Raw genomic sequence first — 20,953 nt, 5'->3', positions numbered from 1 at the left:
GAATGGTCCCAACCCAAAACGCCTCCTACCCATGTTCTCCACAGATGCTGCCTAATCCACTGAGATATTCCAGCACTTGTCTTTTTTTTTTGGCATACCAGCATCTGCAGTTCCTTGTCTCTCAAATTACTTCTTTTACCTTAAAATTACTTATCGTTCAGCCATCAAATGTTATCCAGCAATTTGTTTCATTTTCTAATGATGTTATGCTGAGTAGAAATCGTCTGCTTTGCTTGCCTGTTTTCCAACAATGATAACATTTCAAAGATATCATTGATATTCTTAGGGTGTCAAAGTGCAATATAAATAAAATTATTTCCCCTTTGTAGCTTCAGCAATAAACTCCGACGTTCTGGTACAGTTTCTTGATACGATAGCCTTTCACTTTCAGGCGTGTACAAAGTGAGTGGGGTGATGTTACCGTGTGTCTCTGACTGTGCACTTCCTTTCAATCTTTTCTCCTGACTTTTACAGTGAGCTGGATTACTGGGACTCTCCAAGTGTGAACGAGCATTGTCAGAATATCTGTGATCAATGGGACAATCTGGGAGCCCTGACCCAGAAGAGGAGAGATGCCTTGGAGGTATGTCCATCTTCAATCAGTTTGTTGTGGAGATGGTTTTATGTTACTGAAAAAGAAATGCCTAGACCATGACAGTAGTACAGAGTTTGCCAAGCACAGGCCAGACTTTATTTAGCTCAGTGAACACAGGTCAGGTCCACCAACGGATTTTCCAGCAACTGGTGATCTGGCCTCCCCTTTACTGATTTTGTTTTCTGACATATTGCTGAATTATTTTAAAAGTTGAACTTTTATGTTTCCCTTTCAAATCAAAAAAAAAAAAAATAGGTGGGAGAAAATTGATGATGCAACTGAATTGTGAGTGTTACTGTTTAGAAGCGAAGAATACAACTGTTTTATGCTGTGCGTCATTAATTGGTTAATGCTCATAATAAGGACAGATTAAAGAACAGATAGGAATCTCCATTATCTTGACTGTACTGACATGACTGGACTTAATCAATTCCAGGTTTGCCTCAATGGGCTGTTTTACATTGTTTGCATTGCTGAATGTTAAAGGATGCACGCTAAAAATATGTAGGAATGTTTTGAAAGGAATCAGACAAAATAGCTGGAGCCAAGGGTTCCTTTGCTGCCCTCTGGTGGTGGATCTTGCGCATGTATGGTTACAATCTATGATAATGGAGAATTTCAGAGATTTCATGAAATTGTTTGAACTTGGTTCCATGTTCACAACTAATCCTTGCAATGTATTAACATACTAGATATACAGTTACTGATTTCCTGATATTCCAGTCAACTAATTAAATTTATAATCAACAAGAGCACCTCATGTGAATGCTATTAGTGAAGGACTGGGTGTTTGTTGCAAGCTTTTGTTACAGAAATGAACAAGGTGTTCATATAGACTTTATAACCTAGTCGTGGCCTGCTATATGTTACTAAGCTTCTAGGGCTGCTTTCAAGCTTGCTTTCAGATAGAGAAGAATAATGCAGAATGCAAGGGTAAAATCAGGTGAGGAGCAACAGAAGCTTGCAGATAAAAGGACAAATTATTCAGTTGATTGCAAGTTGAACAAACAACTTGTAATGTTTGCAGCAGGTTGGTATCTCCATGCACCGTGACGACATTAGGGCCATACCTATATCAGTGCTTAATGGCTTTATTAAATTTTAAGTGAAGGTCACTTTTCCTGGCCTGGTACATTCCCATTGTTTTGATAATAACACAAATGCAGTTATTTTTAACTTGGAATGGGAATTCCAATGCCAACAGTACCAGGTGGCACAGTGATGCAGGAGTGAAGCTGCTGACTCACAGCGACAAAGATCCCCGTTCGATCCTGAAGGTCCTGTCCCAGTTACACGATTTTTAAGGCGACTGCCAGCGACTGTCAAAGTCGAAGCAGATCGCCAAAATTTTCTTTTACCCTACGACAATGACCACGACAATGCCGAGTCAGGTCGATACAAGTTACTTTTTTTGTGAAACTAGCACCTGGGTAAGAGATTACACCGTCTTCGAAAACATCGCAAAATTCCCACGCTTACCTGACTGTCAAACTGTCGCCTCCAATCTACCTGTCAAATGTCCTGATGGTAAATAAATTGGTTAAACAAAACTATCTTCTGGTATCTTCAAATGCCTCTTCTTAATTTAATATTATGTGCTTCTAAATGCATCTGCGACAACCTAGCAAACCTGGGGACAGCATGCGACAGCGCCCGCAATAAGCTACGATACCTGGCGACAAGACAGCTGTCGCCGAGAAATTTCTATCTGGAACATTTTTCCGCGACGCGCCGAGATCCGCTACGATTCATTGAAGACTCCTCATGATCATGCCCGCGACACCCCAGCGAACGTTCGGCGACAGCCAAGTCGCCGGCAGTCGCCTTAAAATCGCCTAAGTGGGACAGGCCCTTACCTACAGGTGCTCTCTATACAGTGTTTGCACATTCTCCCTGTGACCGTGTGAGTTTTCTCCGGGTGCTCCGGTTTCTTCCCACATTCCAAAGATGTGTAGCTTTGTAGGTTAATTGGCTTATGTAAATTGTCCCTAATCTGTAGGTTAGAATTCTTGTATGGGTGATCGCTGGTCGGTGAGGACTCGGTGGGCCGAAGGGCCTGTTTCCACGCTGTATCCCTAAAACTAAAAAAAAATTAAGTACCCACAAATAGCAGGTACAATAAACTTCTATCAACTAATGAAGGTGTCCATAGATTTGTGTTTTCAATAAGAACATTGGGGGCTGTTATTTAGTGTTACTGGATATATTTAGTGATTTAAAGGAAAAAGAAAGAAAGATGACATCTAACAACTGAAAGAGATGAGGAAGATTTGAAAGGAGACAAGGCAAGAGTTCTTGAAGAATCGCTGCAACAAAAACATTTGCAAAATAGTTGGAGCTTTGTTTTTTTTCTGTGACATTACTATATAATTTTAAAGTTTGAATCTTTGCACCTTCAAATGCATAAATATTAGGGAGAGGTGAAAACTCCAGTTATTGTTTGAGATTAATTTGAGCATCATGTTAATGTCAAAACAGGTTGAAGGAGACCAAAGATTTTGGTGCAAAAAAAAAAAATTAAAGACATATGGAAACAATTTTAACTGCAAATGTTGGGTCGGAGTTTGGTTGCATTTTTGGAGTATTAATGAGACAAAGATTAGTCAGTGGAAGAAGGCAAAAGGATGTTTTGGAAGAACAGACAAAGAGAAGCAAGCCTTTGTGGGCTCTTGGCTAGAGAACAAAATGTTGGAGTGTAACCATTGAAGAAATCAGAGTGGTGGTCATTAGCACCAGTGTTGCATGCTCTGAAGGACCCGAATTAGCCAAGGCTTAGTGGGCTAAAGGTAAGGATGACGAAGAGAAAGAATTATCTGGAAAATCGAAAATGCACTGCAAATGAGTCACATTATTTTGGATGCAATGTGGACAGAGTGACTTGATAGAAGGTTAATTATGGATGAACAGAAATTGTTTTTGGCATGTTGTTTTTGAGATGCTCAAAACCAGAACCTGTCAAATGCATGGCACATCCAAGATCAACTAAACACCAGTGTCCAGGCACCAGAATTCAGAAAATGTAATGTTAGCAGTAAACTTTTCTGAAAATAAATATTTTAAGCCAGAACTTTGGGAAATGGATAATCGGCGAGTTAACGAATGCTGACGATCAAAGCCCAGGTGTCTGTCTCGGTTCCTTGGGTAGTATTACCAGGGGGATGGACTACCAATGAAGCTCAGACTTAACATGTGTTTTAACTAATTCTGCAAACATGCTTTTGGTTTGGTGAATGAATATATTTTGAATTTTATTTCAGAGGACAGAGAAGCTCCTGGAAACTATTGACCAATTGTATCTGGAATATGCAAAGAGGGCTGCCCCCTTCAACAACTGGATGGAGGGGGCAATGGAAGACTTGCAGGACAGTTTCATTGTCCATACTATTGAGGAAATCCAGGTGTGTATTAACCTTTATGGTCACAGACTAAGCAAATATTTTTTTTTTGTATCACATTAGTTTTTCTCCAAACTGTCAAGGATTAAGTCTGCATGGAACAAACCAATGGTGCTTTATTTGTCAAATGTGCAAACAGTTAAATTGTTTTTGCCTATTTACACATGCAGGCACTGCCATGTTTTGGCGCCATTTGAGTGCTTCCAGGCCAGATTCTGACCCAAGACACTGTGCACAGTAACATGTTCCAGTAATCATCCGGCCAGTCTGGTTAAAGCAGACATGCTATGTCAAATGGTGCCAAGATGCAGAGTACTCCCACTTCCCCAGCAATGCGACATTGCAGCGTTTAGACGTTTAATGTAAGCTAAAACAAAAAAAGTTAACCTGCTAAATATGCTGTAGCAGTCCTTTTTGATAAGATCTGCATTCAAAGAATCATATGCTCATTGCTCTTGCATTATTGGGCTAAATCTAATTATTTTTCAATGATATTGTTTCCTCTATAGTCAGATCACCACATGGGGGTTGTCTCTTGCTAATATGGCCTGTGAGGACCGGGGCTGATACCAGCAAGGATTGGTTATGATCACTCCACTTTCCAACTCTCTCCAGTGATGTCTGTCAAACTGTTTCTCTGCCCACTGCACATTCCTAATGTCTGTCTGCACATTGCCATCTCATCAGACATTGAATATTCACTGATGTTTTTAAAATAAATGATAGATTTACTTTTTGCTAAGAGAAGGGAGACTTAAAAAAGACATTCTTTCTTAATTGACTTCCCGAAGTGTAAATCACATAATTTTCTCCGTGTGTTTTCTACGAGATCTTCGGTTTCCTCCCACACTCCAAAGCCATACAAATATGTAGGTGAATTGGCTTATAGTATGTGAAAATTGTCCCTAGTGTGTGTAGGATAGTGTTAATGTGTGGGGGGTCGCTGGTCGGCACGGACTCGGTGGGTCGAAGGGCCTGTTTCCGCACTGTATCTCTAAACTAATTGGAATGTAATTTTGTCAAATCATGTCCAAATTCCGGATGTTAATCTCTCTCAAAGATTAATTTGAATAGTAAATGATGCGGTTTTTTTAAAGACGTCAATAGATATATGTATGTTTAGGAAAAAACTGCGGATGCTGGTTTAAACTGAAGACCCGAAACGTCACCCATTCCTTCTCTCCAGAGATGCTGCCTGTCCCACTGAGTTATTCCTGCATTTTGTGTCTGCAATAGATATATTTATTTTGTCTGAAGAAGGGTCCCGACCCAAAACTTCATCTCATTCAGAGATGCTTATGTGTAGGAAGGAACTGCAGATGCTGGTTTAAACCGAAGATAGACACAAAAAGCTGGAGTAACTCAGTGGGACAGGCAGCATCTCTGGAGAGATGGAATGGGGATGTTTAAAACATCACTCATCCCCTCTCTCCAGGGATGCTGCCTTACCCTTTGAGCTACTCCAGCATTTTCTGTCTTATTTTCAGTGTCAACCAGCATCTGCAGTTCCTTCCTACATATTTAATTTGTTTAAGAAACTTGAATTCCACATCCTGATTTGATTGAAAACGTAGGTTCAAGAAGCTGGTGGTGAGGTTGTACTCCTCATAAGCCACCACAGACATGGGAAAGATAGACACAAAATGCCGGAGTCACTCGGCAGGTCAGGCAGCATCTCTCTAGGTGCTTTTCTCCCGAGATGCTGCCTGACCCGCTGAGTTATTCCAGCATTTTGTGTCTATCTTCAGTATAAACGAGCATCTGCAGGTCCTTCCTAAGCAGACTTGGGAAAGGCAGGTCAGACACACCACACTAAGGCCCCTTCCCCACAAATGCCCCTGCATTAACAAGCAAGACCAGGAAACTCACTCTCAAAAGCCTTCCCTCTTTTGGGATTTATGTCTGAATTAATGTAGCCAGAAACTGCTCCAAGAGAACCTCTGAGAGAATGAGCTGTGCCCCAGGGAGTAATTTAATATCTCGGTTACAGGCTTGCTCAGACTGAAGAAGGGTCTTGATCCGAAATGTCACCTATTCCTTTTCTCCAGAGATGCTGCCTGTCCTGCTGCGTACTCCAGCACTTTGTGTCCATCTCCAGAGATGCTGCCTGTCCTGCTGCGTACTCCAGCACTTTGTGTCCATCTACAGAGATGCTGCCTACTCCAGCACTTTGTGTCCATCTCCAGAGATGCTGCCTGTCCTGCTGCGTACTCCAGCACTTTGTGTCCATCTCCAGAGATGCTGCCTACTCCAGCACTTTGTGTCCATCTCCAGAGATGCTGCCTGTCCTGCTGCCTACTCCAGCACTTTGTGTCCATCTCCAGAGATGCTGCCTGTCCTGCTGCCTACTCCAGCACTTTGTGTCCATCTACAGGGATGCTGCCTGTCCTGCTGCCTACTCCAGCACTTTGTGTCCATCTACAGGGTTTCCACAGACTGATCTTCAAAAGAAGCCAACGTCACTTCTGGGTGTTGCTGTCTTTCTTATTCCTGCAGCATATGGCATTTGACATAGATTCTCCCAATAAGCTCATAAGTGACAGGAGCAGAATTACGCCATTCGGCCCATCAAGTCTACTCTGCCATTCTATCATGCCTGATCTATCTTTCCCTCTCAACCCCATTCTCCTGCCTTCTCCTTATAACCCTAGACACCCACTCAGAAGGAGACAAAGTGACATTTAATACAAGTATATTTGTCCTGCAATTTCCATAACATGCAGAGTCCGGGGAGACTGCACAGGAGTGAAATATTGCCACGCGTTTTATCCTGAGCATGAAATGCTTCTGTAGATTGTCCTAAAAGGAAACATTATTTAAAAATCTCAATCATACCTTTTGCATCCACAGGACATCCCAAAGCTCTTTGTGGTTAATGGATTTTTCTTCTGAAGTAATGCTGTTGCTATTTCTGCACAGTGAATTGATGTAGAGCAACACTAATTAGCTGATTTTATGTTTATTGTCTTCTCTTCAAGTAGTAGCTTGGCACAATCTTTTATTGTTGGACTGTGTTTTGGGGGTTTTGGGGTTGTGTAATTTGAATGCATATTTAATGCTTTTATTGTTGGACTGTGGGTGACCGAATTTCGTCCAATATTGGATGACAAATAAAGCTATCTATCTAAGCAGACAATGGGCTGTTCACAAATACCAGCCAAGAATGGGCTTCTAACTCCATACAACAATGCGAAGAACAGGCTGCTTATTTTCAGTGTAGGAAGGAACTGCAGATGCTGGTTTAAACTGAAGATGGATACAAAATGCTGGAGTAACTCAGCAGGACTGAGACTCTGGAGAGAAGGAATGTGTGACGTTTCGGGTCAAGACCCTTCTTCAGACGTCTCGACCTAAAATGTCACCCATTCCTTCTCCCAAGACAAGCTGAGTCTCAGTCCTGCTGAGTTACTCCAGCAAGGAATGCACATTGTTTAAATCTTCAAGTGCTGCAATACTCTAGGAAATATTTCTCTAGGAATGCAGAAAGAACTATGACTGGATTAGTGAAATGCTTTACTATATTAGGAAAAGTCTTCTGAATAGTTTCCTACAATTAACAATTCCAGTGAGTTTTAACATACCTTGTGGGTGGGGGAGAACTTGGCAGACAGTTAAAGTTTATATTTGCATCGCTGTAATATCTTGTGATGATTGAGTTTCTTATTTTAGATTAAAGTAGTTCTATTGTTTAAGAAGGAACTGCAGACGCAGGTTTAAACCAAAGATAGACACAAAAAGCTGGAATAACTCAGCGAGACAGGCAGCATCTCTGGAGAGAAGGAATGGGTGACGTTTCGGGTCGAGACCCTTCTTCAGGTAGTTCTATCATTAGCCAAGATGCGTACTTACAAGGGGCAACTACCCATCAATTATTTCAGAAGTTCTGCAGGTTCAGTTCTGGCCAGCTCAGCACAGAGCACATCTCAACTCCGGCTGCTCTGAAGTCACTGGGCACGTGAAGGGAAGCATCAGCCAGGACCCTCCCCAGTCACATTCCAGTGACATGGGGATGTTAAATGTGTAAATACTAAGCAAAGGTCATCAGGTCATAAGTTCTCGGAACAGAATTAGGCCATTCGGCCCATCAAGTCTACTCCGCCATTCAAACATGGTTGTTTTAACTCTCTGGACCCCATTCTCCTGCCTTCTCCTCATAACCCCTGACACCCATACTAATCAAGAATCTATCCATCTCTGCCTTAATCTGTGCCACATAGGCTGACCCTTCAGCTTTCACTCAGGCTCTGAATTACTGAATGACCCTTCAGTGGTAAAGCTCGACAGTTTCCTGTCTGCTTGGAGTCAAATTGCAGAGGGACTGACACAACTACAGCACAAATAGATGACAGGCACAAATTTAAGAGAATATTTTGGAAGTGCTTAAGTGCAAATTTTCTATTCATTCTGAGGATAGACACAAAGTGTCAGAGTAACTCAGCGGGTCAGGCAGCAGGTCTAGAGAAAAGGGATGGGTGATACTTCGGGTCAGGACCCTTCTTCAGACTCTGACATTTCGTGTCAACCCGAAACGTCACTCACCCTTTCTCTCCAGAAAATGCTGCCTGACCTACTGAGTTACTCCAACACTTTGTGTCTATCCTTGGTATAAACCAGCATCTGCATTTCCTTGTTTCTACGTCTATTCATTCTCGTTCAGATTAAGTTCCAAGGAAAGCAGGTGACTTTGTCTGTGATATCTAACCTTCTGTTGCATTCTTTCCTTCTATACCCTAGGGACTGATCACAGCTCATGAGCAGTTCAAAGCAACTCTGCCTGAGGCAGATCGTGAACGCCAGGCTATCCTGGGGATTCATAACGAGGTGTCAAAGATCGTCCAGACCTACCATGTCAACGTGGCTGGTAGCAACCCTTACACGGCCATCAGTCCACAGGACATCAATGGCAAGTGGGAAAAGGTGAGAACGGGACATTTCCTGAATTAATCAGCCATGTATCTAAAACAAGACTATTGGTTAAATTATATTTCCTGATTTGCAAAGATTATCAGCAAATTTTGCATTGTGATAAGCAAATGAGCAGGCACTCAGAAGGTAAGAAATCACTGCGGCATGGTGGAGCAGCATTAGAGTTGCTGCCTTACAGCGCCAGAGGCCCTTGTTCGATCCTGACTACCGGTACTTTCTCTAGGGATTTTCTAGGTTCTCCCTGTGAGTGCAGAGGATTTCTCTGGGTGCTCCGTTTTCCTCCCACACTCTGAAAATGTGTGGGTTTCTGGTTCTGGTTGATTACTGCGCAAACACCTCATAAGTGGTTATCTCGCGCACGTCGGAGTGAGTTGAGTAGTGATTAAATTTTGAAGTGGGCCTTTTTGACCAAGTTGAGGAGATCTAGTTGCTCAATCCCCTTTTTAAATGTTTGTAGGTTCATTGGCTTCTGTAAATTACCTCTTGTGTGTAGGAAAGAACAGGTAATTGTTGGTCGGTGCGGACTCGGTGGGCTAAAGGGCTCATCAGGGTGGGGCTGCAGCAGGGTGCATGATGATTCAGTTCATTTGAGCTTATTATCACGTGTACTGAGGTACAGTGAAAAGCTTGTGTTGCGTGCTATCCAGTCAGCGGAAAGACAATACATGATTACATCAAGTCATTTACAGTGTATAGAAGAAATGTTGCTGTAGGAATAGAGATTTAAGAGTGTGGAGCAATTTTAATATGTGATTACAGATCCACATCTGTGCCTTGCACGCAAATAGTCACCTGGGTTGGGTGCCATCTTGGGAGGAGCAGTCTTGGGGTCTGTCCACCATTTGCAGGGCAACCATCGGACAAAGGCTGAAAGGGAGCTGCATGGCCACTGGGTGGGGGTGCTGGTGGAGGAGAGGAAAATCCAAATGCAAGCAGCCATTTGCTTTGAGTGCAATCTGGCTCTGTGTAGCTCAGTGGTACCTTTACTCTGCTGTCCAAGTCTGCTGTGTCAAACTCTGCTGTTATACCTTGGAATTTAATCTCTTTGAGGAAACAAACTAACAGAGAGATTGCTCCCAGCTGAGAATGCATTCTTTACACTATTGTAATCTGCTGGATTGTCGTATTGAAAGCCATGATAAGAGAGAGCCAGATGCCAATACTTTAATGGACCATGCTAAACCTCCTTCCCCATATTCCAGTTCTGTTTAACTTATCACAATTTACTTGTATTTTGAATCATGTGGTAAGCATTTCATCAGATTACTGAAAAAAGACACACTAAAAGTATCCAAGCTGTATGACCCTAACTTTCATTCAGGAACAAAAATGTTAGGGCCTCCCTCACAACCTGTATTCCAACCAATGGAAAATATCTGAGATTGATCCTCTGGGGTACTTGGGATTTTATGCTGACAGAGCTTTAAAAGAACGAGATGTGTTTACTTATGTAACAATTGCATTTTGACTTCAGGTTCGACAATTGGTACCGCAAAGGGACCACGTTCTGATGGAGGAGAATGCTCGGCAACAGTCCAATGAGAGACTGCGGAAGCAGTTTGCAACACAGGCCAACGTCATTGGCCCTTGGATTCAGACAAAGATGGAGGTAATTCCAGCCATCACAAAACCACAACTGCAGTTTTTATGGCAGTGCTGTTATGAGAAACATGATTGTTTGTATAATTAAAGTATATATTATTGCAGCAATATTGACATCTGCAGTATTGATGGCAGTGCTGGTCGTGGGAAGTGCCTATTAATGGCCAGCATATCAGTCCTTGCTCTTTTCTAAAGAGCGCTAAGGGATCTTTCATATTTGCAGAGAGGGCAGGGAAATGGCTCTATCTCGTCCGCAAGATGCACTTCTGACATGCAGCATCCCCTTGGTATTCCCATGCTAGTTTATATTCAATCTGAATGTTTTGGATCTGTGGAGTGTAAAACACATGACACATTTTGTACAATACATCCTTCAGAGCTGTGTAGTGGCCTCTCCTTTGTTCTGAAATACATTCTTCTAGCGATCCAATTGCATCTATGCAAGGGTTATGTTCACATGTTACGAAGGGGGGGGGGGGCAAATTCAGGGTGTCATATCTATTCCCTTGCTTTTTCGTATTATGCCCTTCACAATTGACTTTGCCTGAAGTGAAACCCAACAACAGTAATTTCTGAATCATATTGCATCACTCCAGAAATTCAACTGCGCATTTGATGGGATGGGAAAGGGGTCCTTTCCCATGCCATACTCTTCTTGGAGTATTGAAATAGAAATCAGGATAAGTTGTCGCCAGACAGCCATGTTGTACTAACATCACTGGATTTAGACACCAAGTCCCTCGCCCACCTTGGATCCCAGGCAATCTCCCATGCAATGCCAAGCCCACACTGACCTCCAGTTTTGTTCCCAGTCTTACACGATCCATGCCCCCCCCCAAAGCTGGCACCCTCTGCCAGGTCTTCGGCCAGCTTCCACCAAGAGTTCTCTTGCCCAATACAACTACTCCCCCAATGCCAGCATGGAAGCCTCTTTCTTTCCACTTCTTCAACCATCCCATCCCCCCTCCCGAATGCCAGCACCTATCTGATTGCTATCTCCGGGCCATGATCCTCCTGGAAAATGAATCCCTCTCCCGGCCCCTTTGGCACCAGTCCTTTCTAGAGACACCGCCCTGGTCATTTCCATTCCTTATCCAAGCCCCAGCTCCAGTGCTCGTGCTCTGGATCACCAGTCCTTTCCCACCCCCTCACCCCCTCCCTCCTCTCAAACCATGGCCCTGGCATTGGGCATGTACAGCTTATGTTCCATTGCAAATAAAAGTATGGCACTGAAATGTGCAGCAGCTGGTGGCCTCATGTTGGAGGAGTAAGTACAAATATTTATCATTGTCTGGCACAACACAACAAGCAGCCATCTAGACTGTCTAGGCCTCCGTATCGAGTTGCATTTATAACTCTGTTTGAGCTCCAGATGTTGCACGGGCGAGAAGTCAGAGACGCAATATAAAGTCATACAGCACAGGAACACGGTCTTCAGCCCATCGACTTCATGCTAACCATCAATTTACCCATTTGCACCAATTGATCCTTTTTCTTAATTCTTCCCACATTCTTGTCAACTGCCCAAATTCCACCACTCACTTACACATTAGAAGCATTGTTACATTAGAACCAACGTTGCAAAGGCCAATTACCCTATCAATCTTTGGGATGTGTGAGGCACTTGACGAGGTCACGGAGAACATGCAAGCTCCTCATAGACAGCACTCATGGTCAGGATTGAACCCCGTTCTCCAGCGCTGTGAGCAAGCTACTTTCCTCTACTGCTACCGTGTTATCCTTGCCTGTGCCGCAGTGCCATTCACCGCCCAACACTGACCAACCACCCTTCTGCCAACTGTTTACAGGAGATTGGCCGTATTTCCATTGAGATGCACGGCACATTGGAAGATCAGCTGAACCACCTCCAACAGTATGAGAAGAGCATTGTCAACTACAAACCAAAGATTGATCAGCTGGAGGGAGACCATCAGCTCATTCAAGAAGCACTGATCTTTGACAACAAGCACACCAACTACACAATGGAGGTGAGAGCATTCCATGCACCCATTGTGGCACTGAGTTCTACTGAATTGCTGCCATCTTAATGCTGATACATCCATGGCTTATGTTCAGGTGTTTACAATCTCCGTGTGCTGCTGATTCACAACCTTGTCTTATATTTGGAATTTAGAGATCCAGCATGGAAACAGGCGGTTCGATCCACCGATTCCAGAGGTTTATTATTTATTATTAATTTATTATTGTCACATGTACCACGGTACAGTGAATAGCTTGTCTGTTGTGTGCTTTCCAGTCGGCAAAAAGGCTATACATTACAATCAAGCCGTCCACAGAGTACAGATGCAGAATAACATTTAGTGTAAGGTAAGGTCGGATTAAAAATAGTCCAAGAGTCTCCAATGAGGTAGATGGGAGATCAGGACCACTCTCCACTTGGTGATGGGATGTTTCAGTTGCCTGATAGATAACAGCTGGGAAGAAACTGTTCCTGAATCTGGAGCTGTGTGTTTTAACATTTCTGAAGGAGAGACCAGGGTGAGACTGATCCTTGATTATGCTGGTGGTCTTGCTGAGGCAGCGTGAAGTGCAGATGGAGTCAATGGAGTCCACAACTCTCAGTAACCAAGCCGACCATTGATCACCCACACATCCATGTTATCCCACTTTCACAACCTACAACTGGGGGGACATTTATAGAAGCCAATTAACCTAGAAACCTGCACATCTTTGGAATGTGGGAGGAAACCAGAGCACCCGAGAAAACCCATGGGGTCACAGGGAGAACGCACAAACTCCGTGCAGACAGCACCCATGGTCAGGATCAAACCTGGGTCTCTGGCACTGTGATATAGCAGCTCTACCGCTGTGCCACTGTGCCACTGTGCCACCCATATTTGTGTTGGGGTTTACTGAAAGAACTGGTTCTCTTCCCCTTTTGGTGTTTCTGGCACTTTTTCCTTGATCCAGTTCATACCTATAAACGATAAGGGCACTGAGCACAGTCTGTGCACCCTTCCCTTCCACCAGTGGCTGGAACCCCAGCACCATCCAGGGGTCAGCTGACCCTCGTCTCTGCAATGCAGATCTTCATAAACGCAAAGGCTCGATGGTTTGACTCTGTTTACAGCACATATGCTAATATCTCTGTGCAAATCAGGAGCAGAGCTTATGGAAATAAAGCCAGTCGCATGGCAATCTGCCCATACAGCGCAGGCACTTGCGAATACTTTGACTGCAAGCAGTCGCTTTGTTCCTTATAGCTAGTTACCACCCACGTGCTACCTGGGCCCCCTTTAAATGGATCGTGTCATTTCCCATTAACTGCATTTTTATTTAAGCAGAAGGCTTTGCCTTGTTAGAAATGAAATAAATTGCAGAACGATTCAAATATATTTATTTGAGATAAACAGCATGATGTCAACTAGGAATCGCTAAACAAAGGGGTATTTTCTCTTAATGAAACAAAATACATAATGTATCGCATTTCTTCTGTAGAAATCTACCACAATATTTTTTCTAAGAGATATTTAAAAACATTTTTTCAAAATAAGGAACGATTAGCTCATTAATTAGAGTCATACAGTATGACGACAGGCCCTTCGGCCCAACTTGCCCATACAGACCAAGATCCCCCATTTACACTAGTCCCACCTGCCCGCATTTGGCCCATATCCCTCTAAACATTTCCCATCCAAGTACCTGTCCAAATGTCTTAAATGTTGTTATAGAACCTGCTTTAACTACCTCCTCTAGCAACTTGTTTCATAAACCCACCACCCTCTGTGTGAAAATGTTGCCCCTTAGGTTCCTAGTGAACCCTCTGGTTCACCTATGTCCTCTGGTTCTTGATTCCCCTAATCTGGATAAAAGACTATGCATTCACCCTATCTATGTCCTTCATGATTTTACACACCTCTATAAGATCATTCTTCATCTTCCTGCGCTCCAAGGAATAAAGTCCTAGCCTACCCAACCTCTCCCTATGCCTCAGGCCCTCAAGTCTTGGCAACATCGTTGCGAATCTTCTCTGCACTTTTTGCACCTTAACAACATCCTTACTTTAACAAGATGATCAAAACCAAACACAATACTCCAAATGTGGCCTCGCCAACATATTGTAGAACTGAAAGATCACATCCCAATTTCTATACGTAATAACCTGAGTGATGAAGGCCAATGTACCAAAAGCCTTCTTAACCACCCTATCTCCCTGTGATGCCACTTTCAAGGAACTATGTACCCGCATTCCTAGATCCTTCTTCTCTACGACACTCCCCAGGGCCCTGCCATGTTATTTAACTCTGATGGATAGACCTCTTGTTTTATACACTGATTGTGAATCACCACTCTTCACTTTTGAGATCTTATTATTCACTAATAATACTTATCTTATTTACAATAGTAATATTTGTGTCGCTGCCATGGTGGGCACGTTTAAAAGCAACAGTGTGAGGAATTAATCTGTTTTCTGAAATTGCTAGCCCCCTAAGATTATATCACATTAATTAGTACCATTAGTGAAAGTAAAATTATAATTGAGTCAGAATGAACATTGGTAGAGTGAACAGGTCTAAAATGGGAATTGAAAGTCAAAGCCCGAAATAAAAAGAAATTTGAAATAAAAACAAAGAGTGTTGGAAATACTTAGCAAGTCAGGCAGCATCTATGGAGAGAGAAGATGAGATAACATTCCATGAGAACTTCTCAAGTTCTAATGAAGGGTCATTAACTTGAAATGTTAACTCTGTTTTTCTCACAGAATGCAACCTGCCCCGCTGTGTATTTACAGCTCTTTGCTTTCACTTGAAATGTGAATGGTTGTACCTGGAGCTGCTGACGGTGCGATGTTGTTTGTGGTTTTGAGCACACGTAACCCTTATTGCATCCTCGTCCTCTGACCATGTTAGCAACCGTTACTGGAGATAAGCCAGCTCCTTGAGTTTGACATGGCACTAAACACCTTGTTTTGTTGCAGATCTAATCAAGGTTGCCACGAGAGTGCGGGGAGAATATGATGGAGATTGCATTAAGCAAGTGCACTGATTTCCCTGACTTCCTTCTCTTTGTTTCAGCACATCCGGGTGGGTTGGGAACAGTTGCTCACAACCATTGCCAGGACAATCAATGAAATTGAGAACCAGATCCTGACCAGGGATGCCAAGGGCATCAGCCAGGAACAGATGAATGAGTTCCGGGCCTCCTTTAACCACTTTGACAGGGTAAGACAATGGCTTGATTTGTTGTGGGTGTGCTTTTATCAGTGAAATTCATTCTTATTATTTTAGCTGAGATTGCTTGCAGCCCAGTGGTATGAATATTGATTTCTCTCACTTCAGCATTCCCTCTCTCTCTATCCCTCCCCCACCCAAGTTGCACTAGTTTCTCATTTTCACCCTACAAACAGTTTACAATGGCCTGTTTCCTTTATCATCATTACCTTTTTGCATATCTTACATTCATTGTTCTATATCTCTCGTTTCCCATATCCCTAACCAGTCTGAAGAAGGGTCTGGACCCGAAACGTCACCCATTCCTTCTCTCCAGAGATGTTGCCTGTCCCGCTGAGTTACTCCAGCTTTTTGTGTCTATCTAATGTTAAAGGATGCTCCTTCAGAATGCTTTTTTCCTGACCTAAATCTCTCACCTTCCTTCTATCCTAAAGGTTGGGGATCATTTTCCACGAACTGTACTTAATCTTCAAGAGATCTCCCAGGCCCACTCCCCATGTGTAAGACTTGCATGCCCTGTGTCTATTGCAGTGATGCGTGGGAATAAAATCGCCATTTAACCCAACCTTGAGGGATTTAGGGTCATTTATGTTTTAGCAATGAGTCATTTTTACATGCCCACGTAACGTGCCTCTGAGAACTGAATAGCAGTTCAGCAGTTCAGCAATGCTAGTGCTGGAAACTCAAGCTGCAAGAAAGGGAGAGTGATTGCTGGCTCACCTTTTAGCAACTGTTAGGCACCATGGAGATGGAAATTCACAGGTGGTGCATGAGCTTAGAAGAAAATAAAAGTTAATTGCACAATGGGTGTGCTATATAACTTATTAAAATTAGATAATGTATCCTAGTGCAAGATTGGTTCTTAAAGGTGCAATCATCTCTAGCACAACACAACACATGTTAACATTCTGCTAACCATTGTATTTACTCTTTAAATTACCTGGACATTAGGTAATTTTCTCAATTTTAACTTTGCAGTGTAATTGCCATAAAAGATGTATTTAATATTGCACGTTTAAGAAATCAGAACCGTGTGTGAAAAATATGGATTGAATGGTTTGTTTACTAAACACCATTGCGTTTAAGGAGTTGAATATTTTATCTTCCACCTCTCACCAAACCTGCCTGCCTGCCTGTCACTGCATACCCTTATCCTGAGCACTGTGTGTCGCTGCATTAAATGGTGCGTCCACTCTTGGACGTGCAGCTTTGTTGAATTATATTGATTATTGTTTATTTTAAGGTACTTCTGAATATTTTTGTTTAAATGCTGTTCTTTCTAATGTCATGGATTTGACAGGAATCAATATTAACAATCATTGACTGTAGTAAAATGAGATCAAAGGGAGACCAGGCACAGTTTAGAAATCACATTATTTTTATTCGGTACCTTGAAGAAGCTCAAGGGAAGCAAAATGACCAGCACGGACTGATTGGGCCAAATGGCCCGTTTCTGTCTGGTGTATCCCATGGAACTTTCCAAATTGTACTAAAGCTCTGGGTATGCAGAACCATTGTTCTGTGAAGTGAGGGGGTCTCAAAGATGCATTGTTAATTGTTTCAATTTTCTGTACTTTTTCCTCTTCTTTCACCAAAGAAAATGCAATGAGAACTTGGATCTCACACAGATAGCTCTCCCTAAATCAAAAGGACTACTACTCCCAGTCGAACTCCCAGTCATCCTCTTCGTTACTCAGGGAATGAGCCTGGGTGATGCAGACGAACAGTTCAATTGCTTCCTTCAAAGGTTTTATCTCCATTCCTCCTCGCCCACACTCCAAACCAAAGCCTGATAAACGTGGATTGTGATTACTTCAGTAAGGAAATGTGATCCTAAAAATTCAACACCATGTCACCATCCGATCTTTCCACTGTGTTTGTAAGCAGGAGTGAAAAGCAATTTGAATTATTTACTGGGATATGGTCATGTTGCCAACGCTGCCAATTTAATCCATTTGTACTGATTATGTGGGCCGTTTTGTTCCCGATGGACTGCAGCAGCCCATACAGGCTTGCTTACTTACCTCTCTCTGCTTGAGAGAGGTCATTGTGAGGAAATTTGGAAATGTCAGCAGTGCTGTTGCATGTAATGTAATCATCATATCTTTTAGAAATTAATTCTAACTTTTAATATTAAGTTGATTTGGATACCTGCCCAATTAATCTCTTGTAATTAAGAGGGAGTCTTTAGACTGTAGAGACGCAGCATGGGTCCAGGCCCCTTGGCCCACCGAGTCTATGCTCACCAGCGATCACCCTGTACACTAGCACTATCATACACACTAGGGACAATTTGCAATTTTTTACTGAAGCCAATTAACCTACAAACCTGTATGTCTTTGGAGTGTGGGAGAAAACCGGAGCACTCATAGAAAACCCACACATTCATAGGGAGAACGTATAAAATCCCTGCAGATGGGATTGAACCCAGGTCTCTGGCGCTGTAAAGCAGCAACTCTACTGCTAAGCCACTGTGCCACCAAGTCATTTGTTAATTTTGGTTCCTGTCAGACAACCTACCGGGAGTGCATCTGTCTGGTAGTCTGGATATGAAACTGTATCATTTGGAACCATGATGTTTAGACAGTTGCAATATCTAATTTTATGCACTTTGTTTTCCTCTTTTCACTTGCATGATCTCTTCCCTTCCCCATTTATCCTTTGCACGCACAACTATTCACTCTATCCCTGACCCCTCACCCAACAACTGCTGCCTCGGTCACCATGCATGGCATCCCACGTGGCAATGCCTAACCCAGGATCACTCTGGCACACTTGGAGCAGAGGAATTCCAAGCCTGTCTCATCAGCTTGGGGTACGATATTGGAAATGACGCACAGGTATTGATTGCTAGCAAATGCTGTGAAGTACTCCAGTGACCTGCGTTGAATTAACTAAACTTGTGTTTTTTTTTCTCTTTTGTTATCTGTGTTGATCTTGCTGTTTCTCTCTGTCTACGATGAATTCTCCTTTGTAATTTGTCTTCCTTTTCAATTGACTATTTTCTCCAAATTGCTTACGACTTTGAACCTGTCTTATTTGAAACATTCTGTATGCTATCCATCTGTTGTAATCTCCCTTCGTTTTGTGTTTTCCACTTTGATTCATCATTGACATGTTTTTCCACTTGATATTGCTATCTCTTTCTCCCTCGTATCCTGATGCTCTTTCACTCTGTCTGTGTCTTGTTGGTGTCTCCTTCCTCCTCTCTGTAGAAGAGGACTGGAATGATGGACAGTGATGATTTCAAAGCTTGCCTTATCTCCATGGGTTACAATCTGGTATGGTGACTTCCCATTCCTTCTCTTATCAATTTGGTTCTGAAGCTGGGTGAATGTAAGCGATCCATCCATGCTAACTGGTGTTTGTTGTTGAAGTGTTTGGATTAATGATTTGCTTTATCCAGGAATTAAATTATTTGGTTGCCCTGTTCAGTATTTTCAAGTTGGTGCCACTTAATTTCCCCATGAAGTATTCTGGCCAGACCCATAGACTATCCATTTGGCACGAGTAACTGGTTAAGGCACTCACATTGATTCTCTGGTTTCCTCTGGATATCTGAAAATTGCCAAGACGTTGTTGCAAGCATGCCCTTGGTTTCAGGACCCCTCCTCCATTGTGAAGTATGTTCAATGAAGACATTTTATCATAGATTCCTAGAATTGGGTAGGAATACATTGGGTTGGCATACAGAGTCTCTTGCCAAGAGTAGGGTAATCGAGAACCAGAGGACATTGGGGGGGTGAGGGATGGGAACCTGAGGGGTAACCTTTTCACACAAAGGGTGATGAGTATATGGAACAAGCTGCCGGAGGAGGTAGTTGAGGCAGGTACTATTATAACATTTAAGAAATATTTAGACAGGGACATGGATAGGACAGGGTTTGAGGGATAAGGGCCAAATGCAGGCAGGTGGGACTAGTGTAGATGGGACATATTGGCCGGTGTGGGCAAGTTGGGCTGAAGGATATGATTCCACGCTGTATGACTCTGTGACCTCTCTGTCTCTAATCGGACAGCACAGAAACAGGCCACTAAAGCCATTTGCCTGCAGCGGGCCTTTATCCTTCTTTGCCTTTCCCATCACAGTACTTACCTAAATGCCTTCACCTGTTTCCCTTCAGCTCTTTCGAGGCAAGAACCACCCTCTGTGAGGGTAAACATATCATTTAGGTCTCATTTAAATTTCTCCTTCCTGACCTTAAACCTATGCCCTCTAGTTCGAGACTCCCCACCCGTGGGAAGCAGAATCTAATTCCTCCCCCTGTAATATTATAAACCTCTTTTAGGTTACTCCCCGGCCTCCTATGTTACAGTGAGAATAAACCCAGCCGATCCAATCCAATTTTTAGTGAATAATTACTTCAGGGCGAGCAATTGTCTAAAGTGTCACCAATGAGTAGCATGAATTTGGAACTCCCTATGATGGAAGATAGTGGGTTCCCAGACAACTTTCAGATCCCTTTATCAGGTGCAAGGCCATTTTGACCCTTCAGGTTTGTGCTGGCTGTCAGAAGAATCACATTCCCTACTTTCACAACTGAGATATGAAAAAGTACTGAGGGGCTTGGTCCAAAGGTGAGGAAATAAAGTTGAGATAATCATCAGCTCAATCTAGAACGGGATCAATGAGCTGAAAGGCCTTTATCTGTTTCAAATATGGAATTCTTACCGAATGTGAAGGGCCTGGATAGAGTGGATGCGGAGAGGATGTTTCCACCAGTGGGAGAGTCTCAGACCAGAGGGCATAGCCTCACAATAAAAGGATGCACATTTAGAAAGGAGACGAGGAGGAATTTCTTTAGTCAGTGGATGTTGAATCTGTGGAATTCTTGATTAGTACGGGTATCAGGGATTATGGGGAGAAGGCAGGAAAATGGGGTTGTGAGGGAAAGATAGATCAGCCATGATTGAACGGCAGAGTAGACTCGATGGGCCAATGACCCACTTCTGCTCCAATGACATGAACTTATGAATTCTGAAGCCACAGTTACACCTTTCCTTCCTGGCCATCCTAATCTGTTGTGTGATTTCTGAGGAGACAAGAATCCCAGGGCAAATCTCTCCATTCACTGTTCTTTGTCATTGGAACCTAAATAGGAATTCACCAGGTGGGAAGAACATAAATTGGCAAAAATATCAATGCAATAAATGTTTATTAACATTTCTGAAAGGCAGAGGGTGGAACAAAGGCAGCAAAACTAAATTGATCTAATTATATGCCTGAGCACTCTAATGGGGCC

General features: G+C 42.9%; 1 protein-coding gene across 8 annotated transcripts in view; it reads left to right on the top strand.

Moving 5' to 3' along the window:
- The window catches only part of LOC144597234 (alpha-actinin-1), a 197,119-nt gene that overhangs the window by 166,659 nt on the left and 9,507 nt on the right, over positions 1-20,953 (top strand). For 4 of the 8 annotated variants that reach the window (XM_078406285.1, XM_078406283.1, XM_078406288.1 and 1 more), the window contains exons 13-19: positions 475-583; positions 3,853-3,993; positions 8,725-8,907; positions 10,391-10,525; positions 12,327-12,506; positions 15,555-15,701; positions 18,470-18,550. In XM_078406285.1, the coding sequence (XP_078262411.1) occupies positions 475-583; positions 3,853-3,993; positions 8,725-8,907; positions 10,391-10,525; positions 12,327-12,506; positions 15,555-15,701; positions 18,470-18,550 (976 nt within the window). Of the gene's footprint in view, positions 1-474; positions 584-3,852; positions 3,994-8,724; positions 8,908-10,390; positions 10,526-12,326; positions 12,507-15,554; positions 15,702-18,469; positions 18,551-18,925; positions 18,992-20,953 lie in introns of all 8 variants that reach the window. The other 4 variants (XM_078406291.1, XM_078406290.1, XM_078406287.1 and 1 more) reach the window with 2 other exon arrangements.

The sequence above is a fragment of the Rhinoraja longicauda genome, chromosome 10, assembly GCF_053455715.1.
Source record: "Rhinoraja longicauda isolate Sanriku21f chromosome 10, sRhiLon1.1, whole genome shotgun sequence".
Lineage (NCBI taxonomy): Eukaryota > Metazoa > Chordata > Chondrichthyes > Rajiformes > Arhynchobatidae > Rhinoraja > Rhinoraja longicauda.
This window is presented reverse-complemented; position numbering and strand designations above follow the sequence as displayed.